Source organism: Felis catus, chromosome D1 (assembly GCF_018350175.1).
Source record: "Felis catus isolate Fca126 chromosome D1, F.catus_Fca126_mat1.0, whole genome shotgun sequence".
NCBI classification, from domain to species: domain Eukaryota; kingdom Metazoa; phylum Chordata; class Mammalia; order Carnivora; family Felidae; genus Felis; species Felis catus.
In genome coordinates, this window is record NC_058377.1 from 106229562 (window position 1) to 106248398 (window position 18837).

Below are 18837 nucleotides of genomic sequence, written 5' to 3' on the forward strand. Positions count from 1 at the left end.
GGGGAATTGAGCCATCCTCCGCTCGCCTGCCAGAGGGATCTTTTGCAAAACATAACTCCGTGATCCTGTCATCACCTCCCTGCTTAAATGTTCTCCATGACAACTCCAGTCACTTAGAACGAAACAAGTGCTTAGTAGTCTGGCTTCCTCCGTTTTTTGTTCTTGTTGTTGTTTGTTTAGAGGCCTCTGTAAAGTGAGAACAACAACAATAAGCCCTTCCCTTAGGTACCTGGCAGGAGTGCGCTGTGTAAATGTTGGTAGTGCGCAGCGTCATCTCCCACCACTTGCTGGTAATTTGTGCAGATTGCAAAACAGGCCGTCTTGCTTTTCCAGGCGCCTGCACCTACGAGTCCCTCCGCCTGGGATGTCCTGCCTCTTTGGTGGGACTGGTTAATTCCCAATTTTCAGACTGGACCCTAGGTTTGCTTTCTAAGGGAATCCTGCTTTGAGCAACCCCCATCCACCTCCCAGCTCCAGCATTTACCCCCTTAAGCATTTATTCCCCTGTGTAGTCCTCGTTGATTACTTAGCCCTACACCGCTAGGCCCAGGCTGTTAGATCCCTTAAGGTAAACTCACTTTGAATGTTTATAAGGAGGCAGAGTCATACTAAGTTACTAACATTGATAGTATATGCCCTGGACTTTTATAGAATTAATGTATATTTAATCATCACAACAATCTATATGATCATACTACTACTAGTCACAGGGAACACACACAGAAAAAATGTCATAAAGCTGGTAAATAGCTAAGCTAGGATCCAAACCCATGCAGTACGCATTCACTACACCACTATGCTATGTTGCCTCTCCATAGTGGAGGGAACATCAGCTTTGGAGCTGGGCATCCTAACTCCTTACCTGTAGCCTCAAACCGTTTAGAACCTCAAATTTCTCATCTCCTCAAAGGGGACACTGTCTTTTGTAATAATTGCGGTGAAGAGTAAATAAGAATGCTTGCAAAGCACGTCTTGAATAAGGAGAGAGTGGGTCCTCGTTATTTGTAAATGAATAAATGCTGAGGAAATACAGGAAGCAAATTTAAAAAGGGACAAAGTATTCACTACAGTGTGGCAAGTGCATTATAGATAACAAATGTATTCTAAATTTATCCTAGAGGTCCAGTAATTTTTTTTTAATCCATAATTATATAGGACTGTGTTCTTTCATCTACTTCCAGGTCAGTACCCTATAGAAATGCAAACATATGAGGATACACAGAGACATCACAACAAACACTGAAGACAAATGTTCCATTAAAGGGCGACAACTTCTGTCAGTTAAGGAGCATCGTCCTATGGAAAGTTATGCAGCCTTTGACATAACTAAGGAGGTTACAATTTGCCACAAATCATGGAACATTGTGGAACATTATCCGTCATCCCTTTAGTGAATAAAGAAAACATTTGCACTGAACAAAGCACTGCTCTGCTAGGGGGTGATTACCTCCCGAGAAAAAGGGGAACTTTCCTTTATATTCTTCAGTAGTGCTTGAAACTCACAGAAATGTTATTTCTATAATTAAAAGTTATAAGACCAGCAAAAACGAGGATTATACTCTGTAGCCATCCCAGACTTTTCTACATCCAGTTAAGTGAAAGAGAAATTCGAAAATACACACTACTCTGGGGGGAAAAAGGACACACGACGCTGAAAAATAGGTGTGTGGACAGGGAAATGAAAAGGATCATGAAAAATGCAAATGTCTTCCTTTAACATATCCTTTAATGTTGGTACATGGATGTGCAATAAACACAAATTGAGGGGAAGTGGGGGACATCCCTGGGATTTGGGGGTCCCAGACAACAGCTCAGGCAGGTCCCTCTTTCCATCCCGTATCAGCCATTCATTTTCACCCACTTCAGACACAGGTGAATTCTGACCCCGGTGTGCCCATCTTTGATATCTAAACAAAAGGCAACAGCGGGAACAGCCTTGCCCCAAACTCCCATCCTGCAGCAGCTTGTTCTCAAAATCCCATTGAGGCCACCAATGCGCCAGAGCCCTTTTGAGGGTGTATGACAGGGGTTGCGATTGGCTAACTACAGCCAACGGGTCTAATGTGGCTGGGGCCTGATTCCTCAGACCCATGAGCTAAGAATGGTTTCTCCATTTTTACACTGTCGCACGGCTAAGGAAGTACCTATGCAATACCTTTGCTTTGGTCCTCTGGACCTGCAAAGCCTAAATCATTTACTATCTGGTCCTTTAAGTAAAAAGTTCCCAATGCCTTCTGCTCCGTTCCAAACCTCGGCCTGGAGCAGGACAGAAAGTCTGGGACCTGAACAAGCTCTCAGGTTGAGCACTGAGACTCAGCTGGGGCCCGAGTGCCTGGCCACCCTGACTCTGCTGTCCAGGCTGCTCAGGGCAGCAGTGGGAACCGCCTCCTCCCAGGGAGTCCAGGCCGAGCTCTGCTCCCTAAGCCCGGGCTCCGCTGGGCCTGAGAGGCCCCCAGGCTGCTTCAGAGCCCTGCTGTGGGTCGGGAGGCCACCCGGCGGCGGGGGCAGCCCCAGCGCTCTCGCAGCCAGAAATGCCAGACCAGAGCAGAGCAGCTCAGCAGGGCCAGCGCTGTGCCCACCCCGATAGCCACGTGGACCAGGGTAAGCGGTCTGGGGGGCACGGCCAGCCTCCTGCAGGGCCCGAAGGGAGGGCCACCCACCTCCTCGAGGCCCTCCCCCCCTGCCTGCGGCACGCTGCTTTCTCCAGCCCCATTTGCAGCCACCACGCAAACGACGTAAGCGCCCCCGGACTTCAGGCCCTTCAGTTCCGCTCTGCGGACAGTAGAGTTGAGGGGGGGACCCTTCTGGGGAGCCTCGTTGCCCTCCCATAGCAGCAGCCAGTATTGGTGGACCGGAGAGAAGGGGGCGCACCAGTGCACCGCGGCGCTGCCATCCTCGGCCACCACGTGCACCTCTCCCAGGCGCGGAGGGTCAGGCGGCTGCGTGGGGCTGGAGAGCCCAGGGCACAGGCAGGCCGTGGGTCCAGCCCTCTGCAGCTCCTTGCACGGCACCTGCAGGTGACGGCAATGGTCATAGTCACAGGGGACGGCCCGCAAAGGAGGCTGTGGCCGGGGTGTCTCATCTTTGTCCTCTTCCTTAAGGTCTTGAGGGGCCAAGGACTGCGTTCCGGGAACCAAGGAGAGGGTGACAGCCAGGAGCCACAGAAGACAGGGAGAGCCCAGCATGGGGCCTGCAAGGGAAGGAGGTGGATAGGTCAAGACTGCCCAGACGCCATGCCTTCTAGGGCCCTTCCCTCAACAAAATCTCCGGGGACGGGGAACACAGCTGAGGGCCAGGAGGAGACCAAGAGAGAGGAGGAAAGGAGACTGACACTCTTAATTTGTCAACCAACTTCTGAATAGGCGATATGTACTTGGTTTGGGGCAAAAAAAACACAACAAAACAAAAACAAAAACCACCCCAAATGTAGTCTGACACATGGGTGTGTGACCAGCCATGTGTGAAGTACCAGAAACAGTTAATGAATAAGCAAAGTGCTGGAGGGGAAAAGAAGAGGAAATGATTTATTCAGCCTGGGGAAGAAAGGTGGAATATTTCCCAGCTGCCACCCAGAGAAAAGATCTGAGTAAAACAATCATCGGTGGGAGACAGACACAAAAACCCAAAAGGAGACCGAAATGAGAGAGGAGAGGGAACAGAAGGGGAAACCAAGGACCTTGGAACCCTCTCCACCTGTCAAGGGAGTTCCAGTCCCTGCCTGCTCCCCCCCTCCCCACCTCCCACCACTCTTCCCTGGCCCCCAGCAGCCCCTCACCAGTGGGTGGGTCTTGCGGCAGCTCAAATCTTCAAGCAGATGTCTTTGGGTCTGAGGCTGAGCCCCCAGGCGCACAGGCTGCGCAGTCAGGTTTTGTCAGTGTCTTCTCTTCAATTTCAATTCTCTTTTGGCTCGAAGCTTTTATACCCTTCAACTATGATGTCACCACGTAGCCCCCCTCCCCCGGCCCCCCCTCTATCCCCGTGAATGCCAAGAAGCGGGCTGGTCCCTTCAGAGGGCCTGAGTCACGGGGCCAGGGAAGGGGGTGGGGGGGGGGGAGCCACATGCAGCTGTTTCATCTGGAGGCCGGGATGCCTGGGTTCTGAAAGGGGATTGGAATGTGGAAAGCAGCCAGGAGCTGAGAATCAAAAGGCTGAAGTTATGTGGAGGGGTGAGGAGGGGAGCATGAAACAGAGGGCCACCTGGCTGGAATCAGAGAGGAAAACAGCTGTGGGCAGCATGGGGCCTGGGCTACAAAATGCTGTTTCGGTAAAAATCATACCACATCCATGGCAGTCATTTCCTGTCTTCTGCCTCCCAATGGACGGAGAAAGGGAGGGGTGCACAGGCCAGAATGATGTAGCCCAGCTCTCCAGACCCGCCCTACACGATCCCCCTCCCCAGAGGGAGATGAAAGAATCACGTGGATGGAGTGGGCAGGATAGGTTTTCTCTCCTTGGACTTCCTAGGTTTGTGAACGGGAACAGCTGTACCCAAAACAGTCCACGGTCCGGAGGCCTTTCCCACCGGCAGCCCCCAACAAGACAACCTCCTCCAATTCGGGGTGGCAAGGAGGATGCCTGGGGAACACAGCATTTCCAATGGCCTTGAATCCATTTCGAGGAGTCAGAGAAGCAGCTGGCATGAAAATAGTTTATTGGGGGGAAGACACAGGAAAGGGAAGGGAGTCAGGTGGGAAAGGGCTGGAATGTGGGGACTCTGCCTCGTTCTCTTCAGGAACTAGAGCAGGTGGGCCGCTGTCGGAGATTGCCCACAGAGGGTTCAGAGCTGCCCAGAGTCTCCGGGGCAGGGGCAGGGGCAGGGGCAGAGGCAGAGGCAGAGGCAGAGGCAGAGGCAGGGGCAGGCAGGTTGGCCTCCGTCAGCAAAGCTGCATCTTCCCAAGAGCCTGAACCTGGGCCAGGGGAGGGAGAAACAAAGTTAAATCGGAAATTAACCAACCAGGGGCCCTTCTCCCCCAACCAATATAATGTCCCCCCTACCCACATGCCACCCCACTCCGCCTGGGCCCCTGTGCCGAGTGCCCCTCACCATCACTGGCCTCTGGCTCCAGCTCCTCCTCTCCAGTCAAGGGCTGCTGATCGGGTTTCTCCTCCTCCAAGAGCTGACCCTCTGCAGCCACAAGGGGAATGCAGAGGTCAGACTGGAAGAGGCTGAAGGGGACACCTGAGGAGGTGTTAGGAAGGAGGATGGGAGAGCTGCGGCACCATACCTGCCCCTGGGGGGTCTTCGGGGCTCTCACCAACGTCCTCTGTGATGTCTGACAGCTGCGTTGACTCCTCCTGGCCTTGGGGCCCTGTGCCTCCAGAGTGGGGAGAGGGCAGGGGAGGGCTAGGGTGGCTGCACCCAGGCGACGCCTCCTCCAGCCTGTCCTCTGACCCTCAGCCCAGCTGTGGAGGGCCTAAAGCTTCACACTGGATAACACGGGAGTCCCCTCTCACCCAGCTCCCCAACCGTCATGCCCACCTGGAGGGTGGGCAGAGATTCTTCGCTGCACTGCCTTCCGGGAACTGTCTCTTTTCCGGACGTTTGCCTGTGGAGGAGAAATTAGTGAGCAGCAAGGGTGTGCTTCCCACGCAGTGATCTGGGCCCTAACGCCCGAGCCCCATGACACGCCCCAGCCCGTCCCTCAGTTAAAGAAGGATCATGAAGTTGGGGGGCGGGGGAGGGGGGAGAGGAGGTCCTTTGTGACCTGCAGAGACAAGCGGTGGCGGGGCCAGATGCCCCCCCACACCCACTGCATGTAGCTGAAGAGCACGATGACGCTGAGGAACGTGAAGTTGCTGGCGATGCCGATGAAGGCACAGGTCATCGGGAAGTTGTACAGCAAGTACCTGAGGCAGGAAGTGGGCAGCGGTTACTGGAAAGCACCAGCCTCCCCACTTCCCAGAAATCATTTCTGGGGAAGTTCAAGGCAGTTTCCCTTCAAGACAGCCCCCAGGGGAGCTGCGGACGCCCCACTCGAGCGGCTCCTCACCTGAGCCCGGTGAAGTGGGCGTGGATGCGGAGGTAGGCTCCGTACATCTGGACGCGCTTGCTGTGGATCTCGATGATCGCGCCGGTGGTCGGCACATACTGCGGAGGGCGGGGCAGCGAGCGTCAGGCCAGGGTCCTGCTGCTGTCACTCTTCCCAGCCCCATCTGAGCCCCACTTGCAGCGTCTGTGGCCGCCCCTGCTGATGGAGCCCAGAGGCTCCTCAGGTAGCACTCTGAGCTCCTGGGGAGAGCAGTCTCTAGTCTTCCTTCGCCCCCCTTACCGAGTTCTCTCTGTATTCCGGGTAGAGCTCCACCTCCAGGAGCTGCTTCTGCTCTGCAAAGCCAAACAGCAGGAGGCTAGAGAAGACCAGTGTGTCAAGCATCTGGAGCAGGTTTGAGCGGTAATGCAACATCACCTGCCGGAGCCAGGGCGAGGAGGGGAGAGGTTGGGGATGGGTACCCCCAGACTGCCGCCGCCCTACCAACCCCTCAACCTTCCTCGGGTCCCCTGCTCCCTCATTTTCACTTCCTACCATGCCTCCACGCCCCAAACAAGCCTTGGCCCAATCATTCCAACTGCCTAAGTAACATCCCTCCTCTCCTCAATCCACGTCTCCATTCCAGCGCAACAAAGGTCCCTCTTCTAAGAACTTCATGGGTTAAGCCCAACCCTGTCTCTGATCTTTCCCCCACGCAGTTCTACGATCCAGCATAGACCCTAAGTTCCAGCGCTCCAGCTGAAGCATTTTTCCCCGTGTAGACATTCAGAGATACGCTTCATCACGTGGCTCTGTTGACAATTCATGTAAGAATGGAGTCTTGGGGCCTGGGTGGCTCAGTCGGTTAAGCAGCCGACTTCAGCTCAGGTCATGATATCACGGTTCATGAGTTCGAGCCTCGTGTCGGGCTCTGTGCTGACAGCTCAGAGCCTGGAGCCTAATTTGGAGTCTGTGTCTCCCTTTCTCTCTGCCCCTCCCCCACTTGCTCTCTCTCTCTCTCTCAAAACTAAACATTAAAAAAAAAAAAAAAAGAATGGAGTCTAATATTTATTGCATGCCCACCATGTGCTAACAAGCATGGTACATTTCTTTAGCGGACCCTAACTGGTCTCGCTATGGGACCATTACTTTCATACCCAGTTAATAAGGCTTTGTAACCAAGGAGTTAAAGAAGTAGTCTCTCAGCTAGTAGGTTTCTGAGACAGAATGCCAGCAGACATCCGCCGGGCTCTAAAGAAGCCCATTTCGGCTCCCCTCTTCAGGCTTTGCCCCAAAGCTGGACGTGCTCATCAGATACCTGGGGTGTCTGTCTGGCTTGGTAAACTGACTCCTCTTCCCGATCCTGATGTGTCTGTGACCTCCAGAGCTAGGATGTTTTCTCCTGGAACCCTACCCAGATATTCTGCCATCCGTTGTCATCACCACACCCTCCCAGATAGGCCACGGACACTTACGGAGCGTGAAGAAGTGGAGATGATTCGGCCACCTCTGGTGTAGCATGAAATGGTGACTAAGAACATGCCCAAGTCTTGATTCACAGGGGACTCTGGCAGCTCAAGCTCTAAGGTGACGCGGTACGGCTGTCCATACATCAGCACCTGCCCAAGGTAGCCCCCATCTCTCTTCAAAAAAATTTGTTTTTAATTGTACGGTCTCTGTTCCACCTCCCCCCATCCCTCCGAATAGGGCCACAATCTCCCTGGTTAGCAGAGCAGGCCTCTCAGGGCTCTCATCCCAGGAGGGTGCTGCCCCCTTGTGGTGGCCAGGTCCCTCCTACTTCGGAGAGCTTCGGCATCTTATGCTTTGGCTAAACCGCTCTCTGCTGTTCTGAGAAAGGCTGCGTCACACATTTCTTTTCCAAAAGTGAACCATCCTGTTGCCAACTGGGCCATCTGTGACTCAGGCCTCTGTCCCCGTGAGGCCATCCCCCTGGGCCCAGCCCGCCTTCACTTATATTATTAATTAACCAAGCACCAACTCCCGAACCACCTCTCAGTCTCTGTCACTCCAGATCATCTTTGTGTCACTCTGGGTCCTTACCTGGCTTCTTTTGGTAGAACCCTGAGACTCACAGTGGGAAGGCGTCTTCATTGGGATTAACCTCAAAAAGCTAAAGATTTGCCACCAAACATACCCTAGTTTTTCCTGACCATTCCTGTACTCTTCTAACCCTTTATTCAGCTCTCATCTGTAGCATGACCTCAGGGTGCATATACAAGAATCACAGGGGCAAGAGTAAAGTGTCTGTATTTAAGGGAACGGATTTTTTTTTTTTTTTTTGAGAGAGAGAGAGCACGGGGGAGGGGCAGAAAGAGAGAGAGGATCTGAAGCAGGCTCTGTGCTGACAGCAGACAGCCTGATGTGGGGCTTGAACTCACAAACCGTGAGACTATGACCTGAGCCGAAGTCGCACACTTAACCGACTGAGCCATCCAGGGGCCCCCAAAGGGAATGAATTTAAAAAAACCAAAACCAAAACCCAACCCATAGTGAATCACCTCCAAAATCCAGATATGATTGAGGGTGTGTTGAGCACTATCACTAAGGTAAAACGTGGAAAACTACTTCTCAAAGTCCTTTTTTATACAGATTCTGCTTTTCAGAATGAAGTACTATCTGTTGGAAAAAAAAAAATGGATTCCATGACATTCCTAGCCCCCCAGAAGAGGCCTGATGAAGCCAGCTGCTTCACTGAATTCTTTGCAACATTATAGTACGTAGTTCTCAGGGTGGGTTGGAGGGAAATAGAGTGACTCCTAGCTTATGGGTAGGAGTTTCTTTTTGGGGTGATTAAAATGCTCTAAAATTGTGCTGGTTGCTTAAAGTCTGCATACACTAGAAACGATAGAACTATAGATTTTAAATGGGTGAACTGTATAGTATGTGAGTTATACCTCAATAAAGCTGTTTCATATATGTTATTTTTTATTATTTTTTTAAAGCTTATTTATTTTTGAGAGAAAGAGACACACAGAGTGTGAATGGGGGAGGGTCAGAGAGAGAGGGAGACATAGAACCCGAAGCAGGCTCCAGGCTCTGAGCTGTCAGCACAGAGCCCGACGTGGGGCCTGAACTCACAAACGGTGAGATCAGACCCGAGCTGAAGTCAGACGCCTAACCGACTGAGCCACCCAGGAGTCCCATATAGATGTTTTTAAACTAGTAATTCCATCTAAATAAACATCATCTCCTCCAATGGGATCGATCCACGGAATTGAATGTTAGAATCTTGAGAATGACTCCACACCTTTGTTCACATCTGTCTGTCTGATGGGCAGATTCCCCTCCTGTTCCTCCTTTCCCACCCAACATTCACCCTTCCTTAAAAGGTATACTTTGAGCCTCTCCCTCCAATCCTTCACAACTTCTTCTGAAATGCAGAATCTGCATCTTACACTCTGCTACTTTATATAATGAACGAAACGATCAACCCGCTTTAATTACCAGGGACTTACCCTGATTGGAGTCCCTGATATTGACATCCCCTCACCCTTCATCTTTCCCTTCCTTCCTCATCCAGCAGCCTTACACACAATTGTTTTAGGCCGTCTGAGCCACCATGCAGATCTCCACAATGGACAGCCACACAACTGTATGCACCATTTCAGGTGCAGATGTTCTGTGGCTTTGTTTCTAATTCCTTCTCAATGTATTCCATTTATTATTATTTTGAGCCACAAAAGCACACTGAATCAATGCCTTCACAGACGACTCTGTCATGATCTCCAAACTCCTTTCCTGGCAGGATTAAAATGAGAAATCTCTGCCTTGCAATATCCAACATTCTACCTCACTACTTTGAAATCTTCCATTTGGGACCCACTCACCTGGGACCCAAGGTAAGTGTTCTTGATAGTGTATGGCTACCTGGGGGGTTGACTGGAAGGAGGGAAAGGATATGCAATCTCCCAGGTTATTGTATTGTCAAACAAGTCCAGGCTAAACACCAATCTCAGGGGACCCCAGATGCTAATGCTTACACTCCTCCCTTCAGAGTGACCATTTATTTCTATCCTGTGTAAGTCAGTGTCCTCTCAAGAACCACTTTTGAAAGACACTTTCCAGGGGCACCTGGGTGGCTCAGTCAATCAGGCACGCAGTTGATTCTTGATTTTGGCTCAGGTCATGATTTCACGGTTCATGAGATTGAGCCCTGGGTTGGGCTCCGTGCTGAGCGTGGAGCCTGCTTGGGATTCATATTCATTCTTTCTCTTTCTCTCTCTCTCTCTCTCTCTCTCTCTCCGGATTCATATATTCTCTCTCCTCCTCCTCCCTCCCTCCCTCCTTCCCTTTCTGTCCCTCCCTGGCTTGCTCTCTCAAAATAAATAAACATTAAATAAAGTTCTTATTAACTTTGACCACTGATTATTACTAATTATGTTGCTAACGACTCAAAACACTCTGGTCATCAAAAACAATGTTGATGCTCCAAAGGTCCTTTTGAAGTGTTCAGGGATCCTACCCTTTCCAGAGCCTCCACCAGCTTGCCTAATAGAAATAGATGGGCCCCCATTCTGCATTTCCCAGGGATTCTGGGTTTGTTGGAGTCATACTGGCATGTGGCCCATCTCCTGGCACAGTACCCTTTGTAATGGCAGGTTACACATATTTGTCAACAGTTTCATAATCTCACATACAGGCTTTCAAAACGCTTGGGTGGTTTCCATCCCAGTCCAGTGACATAGCTGATTGGTTGATTCACATTCACTGAGGTCTAAAACACCTCTAATAGCTATAGCTTGTCTGAAATAACCTGAGAGAGCATCGCTAACATCTGCAGCAGGAAAATCCACACGCTTCAGATTTTACTTTTTCTTTAACCTCCTTTTCCTTGAGAGCCTTCCTCTTAGTCTCCATTACTCCATCCCTGCTCACCAGGTCTTTCTCAAGCCCTCCGATTTCAAGTCTTCAGAGCTCTAATGAAACCTCTCTTCAGCTCCCATACTCACCCGATCACGTCCACCCTTAGCCAGCGAGACATTGGCAACAGGGAAGGAGCAGAGTAAGGAGGTGGAGGAATCACAGTCAGTCCTAGATGAGAATGGGGATGATACTCTGCTAAGTTAAGAGGGTCTGCCTTACCTGTCTGTACACTTCCTTGGGCCCCTAGGGCTCCCTCTTGTCCCCCATCCCTTCTTCCAGAACAGGCACCCTTCTCTCTGTCAGAGAGAGATGGAGAAGAAATGCAGCCAGGAGATTCAAGACACCCGAATGATTCTTTCATTCGCTTCCTGCCACCTCAGCTCATCTCCTCTCATTGGAGTGGAAATTCTTAAGCAGGACTCCATGGGCACTTCGTTGAATAGTTTCAGACTCAAATGTTTCTAAAGACTCACTTGGCGAGCTTCATAAAAATGCGGATTCCTGGGTCCTAGCCCCAGAGTCTGATTTAGTAGTTCTGGTCTGGGGCCCAGTTTGAGGAAAGTCCTCCCAAGGAATCCACAGATGGTCTTAAAGAGGCTGACACACCTCTCCAACTTGTAAGCAAAATTATACATGGGTGTGCGTATGTATATATACATGTATATACACACACACATATACACATATGTGTATGCGCATATATATATACATATACATACATATATATATATATGTATATATGTATATATATATATACAGATGTCTGTATAAGCTTTAAGTAAGTTCTACACCCAACATGAGGCTTGAATTCGTGACCCTGAGATCAAGGGTCACATGCCCTCCCGACTGAGCCAGACAGATACTCCCTTGCATACATGTTTTCATAGCAGAAAGGGCCATAGCTTTCATGAGATCCATGCCTCCTAAAAGTTTAAGCAGCTCTGACTTAGAAACTGCAGTTCATGATCAGGGACTCAAGACGGGGGAGGGGGAAAATGACTTTGGACCACTGATAACAATGTCCTCGTCAGCATCTCTAGATTAGTCCTATGGCCCGTGTTAAGAGAAGGGGAGAGAATTTGGTTAAGGCCCGTAAAATCAGAAGGAACTGAAGTCCCAGGCAAGAAGCAGGACTCTGGGACTTTAGGTACCTAGTCACTTTGTGTTTGCATAATCTCTACTGTGCAGGATTATCAGGAGTGGGAGGCAGGCAACTTGTTGCTTTCCTAATACGTTCTTTACTGAGGGCTAGCTTAGTTCTGAGATGACTCGAGGGATGCGGTTGGCTAAGAGGTCTAGAGCGGCCCTGAGAGAGGTCTGATCCAACCCAAACAGAACAGACCCACACAGTGACAGCCTAAAAGAGGGATTTTTTTTTTCCCTTCTTTTTAATCAAAGATTTCAGTAACCAGAGGTAGAGCTAGGACCTCAGAGCGCTACCAACCCAGAGCTCCCTCAGCCTTGGCCTGTGGAAGGTAAGAAATCATATAAACACACTGGGCTCCAATGTTCTCCTCTGTAAATGAGGGGGTTGAACTGAATAAGCTCTACGGGCCCTAACAGCAATTCTCTCAAAGGATGACTCCCCTTCAGGAGAAGACCCCTCTCACCTGTAGTAGAAATGCACAGGGCTGAGGTGGCTGACTGTCGGCATGTAGGAATAGTAGAAAGAGCCGTAGAGGAAGACAGACACCCAGAGCAGGAGCAGGATGGTACAGAAGAGCACCCCAAACTGCAGCAGCAGCTTGCGGGCACGACCCGCCAAGACGTGGCCCACCTCCTGGGCCCACAGCAAGGCGGGTACTGGTGGGTCATTGACCATGGCAGGGAGTGCGGAGTGTCTGGCCCCAGGTTCAGGCTTTGAGTTCTTAGCTGCTCGGTCACTTGGACGCCACCCCTGGCCATGGGATGAAGAAGCTGGTGGTTCCTGGAAAAAGACAGAGAGGGGGGAAAAATGGCTCTTTCCCCAGGGATGGTGGAGACAACAAGGACAAGTTTACTGGACTGGCTTTGAGGAACCAGAGATAGCTGGACACAGCATAGACTTTGTTTCATATGGCTTTTCTCCAAATGGCTACGCTTCCCAACCAATCATCCCTTCCCTTTCTTTCACTGTGCTTTCTTCGCCCCCCCCAGTGCCAGAACAACTTCGCTGAATTTGTCCCCTGGACACCTGATTCTGGGACAGGCTACCTTGACACTCATCCATAGCAATATATAATATACATAAAACGAGCACCTTAAAAGGCTTTTACACACGTGATGACACGGAGTCCACACTGCGAGGTGGCTGCACGGAGAGACTGCGCGACTTGCCTAAGGTCGTACAGCCGCACTGAGAGCCAGCTGCCTAAGTGCCGTCAGAACTGTCTCCCGAGTCTCTCCTCTCCCGGGCGCACAACTGCGCTCGCTCCCGGACAGGGCCGCCCTCCACGCCGGGCCGGGAGTCCTGCAGCCAACGGCCGCTCCCCGCCAGCACCCCTTCCGGCTGGCAGTGGGCGCGGCGCCCGGAGCCCCCACCTAACCGCGCCCCCAGGGAAACCAGCCCGTCCGCCGCCGCAGCTCTGCAGACTCACCAGCTCGCCGGCTGCCGGGGCAACGGCGACCAGAGACTTCCGCCTCCCGTGGCAGCCCCGCCCCCTCCCGCTGGCCCCGGGAGGCGGGACCTCACTCAGGGGAGGAGCCCGGCGCAAGGGGCGGGGTCTGCCGGGCGGCGGGTTTCCCACCTCGCGCTCCGCGCGGAGTCCCTCCCTGCGGTCGGTTACCCAAACCAAAGAGGACAAGCGCCTTCCTTCAGGCCTCAAGATTTGCCCCCACGGCATGCTATGAGTCAGCAGCATCCCCCCTCAGGCCGGCCCTCCGCCCACCTTCACCGCCGGCCATTTAAACCCCGCAAAGGGGGAAAGAGGCGTTTATCCAGCTGGCGCTGATTTTTGTCGCCCACAGCTCCTGGCACCTGTAGGCGTCCTAGGCGGAGGGCACTGCCGGCCGGCCCCTATTCACAGCTGTGATAGTATTTCAGCTCCGTGTTTTGTCTCCAGCATTTGGGATCGACCTCCTCTGACCCTAACTAGACTCCCTCAGAGTCCCCACAGCGCACCAATCTCGACTAGATCTTGGCAGACGGTACCTTCTATTTTGTACATGACTCTTCATCCCGAATAACATCCCTCAGAGGGTAAGGTCAGTGTAGGTCTTTGCATTCCACACAGCACCAAGCACAGCTCTGCAGGTCTGGGAAGTATTCTATCAAACCAATTCCCCCCACCCAAAACCCACCCAGGAAGCCCATCTGTTTCAATAAACACCCAATGACTCTCCCCACAATTCCCCCTACCTCTTCTTTGTCCGATTCTTTGATCTGGTATCTGCACACCTCTTTCCCCCCAGCTTCTTGTTCTTTAGGCATCTTCCTGACGTCCCTTGTCGCCCCTGGATCTTCCATTCGAATCACTTGTGGCTAGAATATGAACTGGTTGGTGATCTAGAAGCTGGTTACCTGTAGCTCATCACATTTTCCTGGGCATAGGGAATGGAGGGTCCCTGGGAAAGACAAGAAGATTCAGGTACTACATGCTATGTCAGAGCGGAGGGAGGAGGGAGGAGGGGAGGGCGACTGCCCAGCTGATGTCAGATTTTCAAATGAGCAGGGTCCCCCGCAGCCAGTACTGACTCCACTGCAGGGGATGTCACAGGTCCAGACCACCCCATTTAAAGGGGGGGGGGGGGGGGAAGAGAGTCGGCCTGGGCCTCAGCTCCTTCCAGCTCCTTCGTAGCCCAGACTCAGAATGCCTGCAATGGGGGAAGGGCAGCTAAGAGAGACCGTTAACAGTGGGGGTGTGCGTAGGGGCTGCAGTCAGCAGCCAGGCTCCCCCATTGGCCGGGCAGTTGGTATGCTCCAGTATCCGAGCAGCTCCTTCTAGCATCCTTCATCCTTAAGGTACCAGCGTCTGGGCAGTGCTTGAGCTTCAGGAACTGGGTCCAGCCCTCGACGGACCTCTGCCCTGACCCTCCCCAGTGGCCTTCTTTGTGTCAGCTGCTTCGGCTGCTGCAGCAGATACTTTCAGCGGCAACTCCCTGCAAGGTGGGGCACCCATCTCAGGCAGGTTTTGTGCACCCCACTGACTACTCCCCAGGGCTGCCACACTGCCTGTGGCTTCAGGTGAGTAGGGAGCATCCTGCTTTTCTCCCGTTGGGGCTCAAGGGGGCAGGTGGGGGTTATGTGCCCTCCTCAACAGGGCGGGGCTCTTTCTGGTTGAGGCTTCCAGAGCTGCGAACACATGGCTGGAAGAGCCAAAAAGCCTTAAATCGTTTGTATGTTTAATGATCTGTGGCCCAGGTCGTGTGGGAATTTGGGGGGGTATCTCATCCCACCTTCTCCATTTCCTTAGTCTGGGAAGACAGGGATGGGAAAGGCCCCTGGAGGATGGAGATACGAGAAACAAAATACTGGGCCACATGACCCCAGCCTTGTAAAGACAGATGAAAAATGAACATGGGGGGGGGTGGTCTTCAGATAAGATTAGGCAGCACCCACCCACCTTCATTATGCTCCGAGCTATCCCACTCTTTTCTCCAGGATGAAAGGGGAGACCCCTGTGAACAGCACTATGAGTATTGGGCAAGCCCGCAAGATGGTGGAACAGCTTAAGATTGAAGCCAGCTTGTGCCGGATAAAGGTGGGTGGACCCTGGATCCTATTAGTTGGCCCACTTGTGCTGTAGGTCCCCAAACCTCAGGTTAAGAGATGTTTTCTTTCCTTGACTCCCTGCCATCAGGGGAGGAGTCTCCGGTTCTGTAAGGGCAGCCGTCCCCTGGCCGCTGCCAGGGATGAGGGAAGAGAAGACTGTCTTAAGGAGCCCTAGAGATGGCAAAAGATAACCCATTTGGGGAGGGAGGCTGCAGCCCCTCTCAGGGGATCTGGCTAACCATTCCCCTCCTGGCTGTGTCCCAGGTGTCCAAGGCAGCAGCGGACTTGATGACTTACTGTGATGCCCACGCCTGCGAGGATCCCCTCATCACCCCTGTGCCCACTTCGGAGAACCCCTTCCGGGAGAAGAAGTTCTTCTGTGCCCTCCTCTGAGTCGCCCCGTCCCTCCCCACAAGCTCTTCACCTTTCCTCCTCCTAGGCCCTTCCTTAGGTCAGTAACTGTCGTGAGCCCCTGAGGGTCCCTGCATCCCATCCCTAGCCCTTGTCCAACCCTGTGAGGTTATCTGAAGCACAAGGCTCTCCGTCACCTATCTGTGGACCCCATTTCCTCGCCCACTTCGGCCGACCCCAAGTACCCCCTGACTAGGGGAGCCCCCTTAGCTCCGTCCCCAGAAGGGCCGTCCGACTGCCAGCGTCCTGCCGGCTTCTCTCTGTGATCCGCTCAGACAATGGAGAGAGGGATGGGCCGGGTGCTTGCTCTCAGTCTCACCTGGAGCTATCAGAAGGGTAAAGCCATTTGAAGAATAAAGTCATCCAGAGTCTCAGAGGACAAGCTCCTGTGTTAGCGTTCTTGGGGAGAGGATCATCAATCTGTAGATCTGGGGCTGTGTACGGCAGGTGAGAGGCTTGCCATACCCAAGGAATAGGGTTAGTCAAATCAGTTTAGACACTGTCTAGGATCGGGGACCGCCTGGATTGGGGGGATGGCGGGCGCAAGAGAGCGTCTCGAGTGGAAGGATTTTAGTTGCAACAGACACTCAGGGGGCCACGGAAAGCATTCACACCCCCGCGCGCGCGCGAAAGCACTGAACGCAAGTGAAAATGAAAACAGACCGAACAGGGCGGCTCTTAGGAAGGGATCTTGAGGGCAGTCGCAGACAGCAGGAACTCAGTAACGGAGGGGAGGAGCTCGGCCCCAGTTCCTGCGAAGGGGCAGGTTTTGCTCCTAAGATGGCCGCGCCCACAGTGGGCCCCTTTCCAAGATGGCCACCGCCATGGGATCCGCGCCAATATGGCGGCCCCACGTCACTGAGTTTCACCGTACAGGGCTTCCGAGCTATCCCCATACTTAAAATGGCGGCCCCAGGCATCTAGAGTTCTCAATATGGTCCCTTCTGTGTTCATCTGGTCTCAAAATGGCTGCCCCTGCCCTCGTCAACTCGATGCCCATTCCTACCCACCCCGGAGTCTCGAAGTCGACGTCCCCCCAATCCAGGTGAAGGCACACGGGTGACTATAAGCAAAGATCGTGGGACAAGGGGACCCCGGCAAGCACAGCGTAGCAGGCGCTGGGAGCGTGGATCTTGCGAGGGAATCTCGTTTCTACTGCTTGCCAAGCAGAGGATGTCTTTGGAGTGTAAACAGAAGTGTGAGGTCAATGCCCGGCGCCGTTCCTCTCAGGCGCCCTTCCTTGGTTGCCTCCTGGTGTCCCTAGGAGCTGGATAAGCCCGAAACGGTTTCAGTTTGGGCTTCCTGGTAGAGCTTACTATGTTCCCCTTTCCCTCTCAGACCCATTCGGTCACATCCGCTAGAAACAACGTCCCCGCCCCTCGTGTGCCTACCAGCCTTCGTAGTGGTCCCAGCATGCTGTCTGGCCAGATGCCAAAACTAAGGCTTAAGGTCTCACGAGCGCCTCCCAGATTCAAACTTGGTGGAGGTTTAGAAGCCCAGAATGCTCTTCTAGAAAAAAGCCTTTTCCTTCCAAGGGCGAACATATGGAGGTGGGACCAGGGCCAAGGCAGGTAAGGTAACAGTCCGAGGGTGTCTGCTTCTTATGCACTATCAACATCCCCCAAATTCAGGAATACATCCTAACCGTAGGAAGCCTAGGTCATGTTTCTTGCTGGAATACACTTTCCGGGGGTGGGGTGGGGAGTGCCGAAGGGAGGAGCCACCCTGAAGTAACAGAAGGGTGACCTGTTTTAGGGATAGCCATCACCCCCAGCTTCCCCACACCCCCACTTCCTTCACGCAGTAAGACAGTAAGCTGTACAGGAATGCAGAGAGGAAACCAAGGGAATAAAGGGCATTCTACCGGAACCGAACTGAGTCTCCTACGGGTGTATCCACAGGTCCAGGGGCACCGGATGAACTTGGGGCACCTTCAGGAACAGCAGCTTTCCAGCTGCTGCTGAATTTCTGAGCCCTAACAGGCCCTGGAGGTAATCTAATTCATTACCTCATCCTACAGTGGGGACCCTACCCTCATTCTGTTCAGGAGTCCGCTTTAGTTTCTTCTTGGGTGTTTCATGAAAACTCCTGAAAGGATCAAGTCTATTTTAATCCCTGCATCCTGAAAGAGTCTGGCACATAGCTGGCACTCAAATATTTAATGAGTGATTGTACTATATACGCTTAAGTAGCAAGCAATGCAGAGCAGTCACTAAGAAGAACCTTGCTCTTTTTCTACTGCATCAAAGTGTTGGGCAAACTCCACAAGAGTAAGTGAAAATTTCCACATAAGTTCAGAATTGGTAAAAAGCCAGAAGTGCTCAATAAAGGTAGTCTTGATAGGAGTTGTGTGTGTGTTGTTTTAAGCCTCTGCTTAATTTTTCTGCACAACTTTCATACTCCTCAGATTGGGGGTGATGGCTGTAGCCCTAGCTGGGGAAAAAGGGGGTTTAAGAGGTTACCAGAGACCAGACGTTAACTATAATTAACCACTAAAACTTACTAATTAGCTCGAACACTGAAATCAGTAGGTCCCTGGGGTCTGAACATCTGTCTCGTACAGAGGGAGGAGACAGAGCAGGACCTATATCTATTACAGCACAACCATTTCCAAACTGGGGTTGTGAGCCTGTAGGCATCTCAGCCTTAATGAGTCCTTGAACATGTATTAGAATTACAATTAGGATCAGTTAGTGCTAGTAATGCAGTGGTGCTTTTGTTAATTCAAGTGACATTCTTATTCCCCAAAATAAGCCCTATCTGACATCTTCCATGGTATAGGAAGGCTTTTCCTCCTAAGTGGCAACTAATCATTAATAAACTTACTTGGCTCCCAAACGGAACTGGCTTTACCTTGAACCTTAAGCATTTGAGTGGTTTTAGTAC

The 18837-nt window shown here is 52.1% G+C and overlaps 3 protein-coding genes across 16 annotated transcripts; 1 reads left to right on the top strand and 2 right to left on the bottom strand.

Annotated features, from left to right (window-relative positions):
* Window positions 1–1708: 1708 nt before the first annotated feature.
* On the bottom strand, window positions 1709–3941 carry LRRN4CL (LRRN4 C-terminal like). The gene is made up of 2 exons (XM_003993601.6): window positions 3776–3941; window positions 1709–3190 (listed from the first exon to the last, which is right to left on the bottom strand). Exon 2 carries the CDS (start codon window positions 3183–3185, stop codon window positions 2463–2465), a length of 723 nt encoding a protein of 240 aa, XP_003993650.2. The 5' UTR covers window positions 3186–3190; window positions 3776–3941; the 3' UTR covers window positions 1709–2462.
* Window positions 3942–4634: 693 nt separating this feature from the next.
* Window positions 4635–17360, bottom strand: BSCL2 (BSCL2 lipid droplet biogenesis associated, seipin). 13 transcript variants are annotated; one of them, XM_045039454.1, is made up of 12 exons: window positions 17343–17360; window positions 14188–14393; window positions 12461–12777; window positions 10937–11018; window positions 7442–7609; window positions 6270–6404; window positions 5991–6088; window positions 5706–5847; window positions 5480–5546; window positions 5226–5318; window positions 5045–5125; window positions 4635–4907 (listed from the first exon to the last, which is right to left on the bottom strand). In XM_045039454.1, the coding sequence occupies exons 2-12, from the start codon at window positions 14293–14295 to the stop codon at window positions 4729–4731; spliced, it is 1470 nt and encodes a 489-aa protein (XP_044895389.1). In that variant the 5' UTR covers window positions 14296–14393; window positions 17343–17360; the 3' UTR covers window positions 4635–4728. The 13 variants fall into 13 exon arrangements, with proteins under 13 accessions (XP_044895389.1, XP_044895387.1, XP_044895388.1 ...); XM_045039452.1 differs by lacking the exon at window positions 17343–17360 and adding an exon at window positions 16615–16771; XM_045039453.1 differs by lacking the exon at window positions 17343–17360 and adding an exon at window positions 16271–16411.
* Window positions 13683–16327, top strand: GNG3 (G protein subunit gamma 3). Of its 2 annotated transcripts, none has more exons than XM_045039461.1 (4): window positions 13683–13976; window positions 14791–15012; window positions 15430–15529; window positions 15805–16327. In XM_045039461.1, exons 3-4 carry the CDS (start codon window positions 15431–15433, stop codon window positions 15931–15933), a joined length of 228 nt encoding a protein of 75 aa, XP_044895396.1. In that variant the 5' UTR covers window positions 13683–13976; window positions 14791–15012; window position 15430; the 3' UTR covers window positions 15934–16327. The 2 variants fall into 2 exon arrangements, with proteins under 2 accessions (XP_044895396.1, XP_003993574.1); XM_003993525.6 differs by lacking the exon at window positions 13683–13976 and adding an exon at window positions 14276–14416.
* Window positions 17361–18837: the final 1477 nt, after the last annotated feature.

Excerpts from the sequence above, each read along its gene's own strand:
- LRRN4CL (XM_003993601.6), bottom strand. The coding sequence starts at position 3,185 with ATGCTGGGCTCTCCCTGTCTTCTGTGGCTCCTGGCTGTCACCCTCTCC.
- BSCL2 (XM_045039454.1), bottom strand. The coding sequence starts at position 14,295 with ATGGAAGATCCAGGGGCGACAAGGGACGTCAGGAAGATGCCTAAAGAA. Across the intron at positions 6,405-7,441 it reads TCTCCACTTCTTCACGCTCC|GTGATGTTGCATTACCGCTC; the intron begins GTAAGTGTCCGT and ends TGGCTCCGGCAG. Across the intron at positions 5,848-5,990 it reads GCCCACTTCACCGGGCTCAG|GTACTTGCTGTACAACTTCC; the intron begins GTGAGGAGCCGC and ends TTCCTGCCTCAG.
- GNG3 (XM_045039461.1), top strand. The coding sequence starts at position 15,431 with ATGAAAGGGGAGACCCCTGTGAACAGCACTATGAGTATTGGGCAAGCC. Across the intron at positions 15,530-15,804 it reads CCAGCTTGTGCCGGATAAAG|GTGTCCAAGGCAGCAGCGGA; the intron begins GTGGGTGGACCC and ends GCTGTGTCCCAG.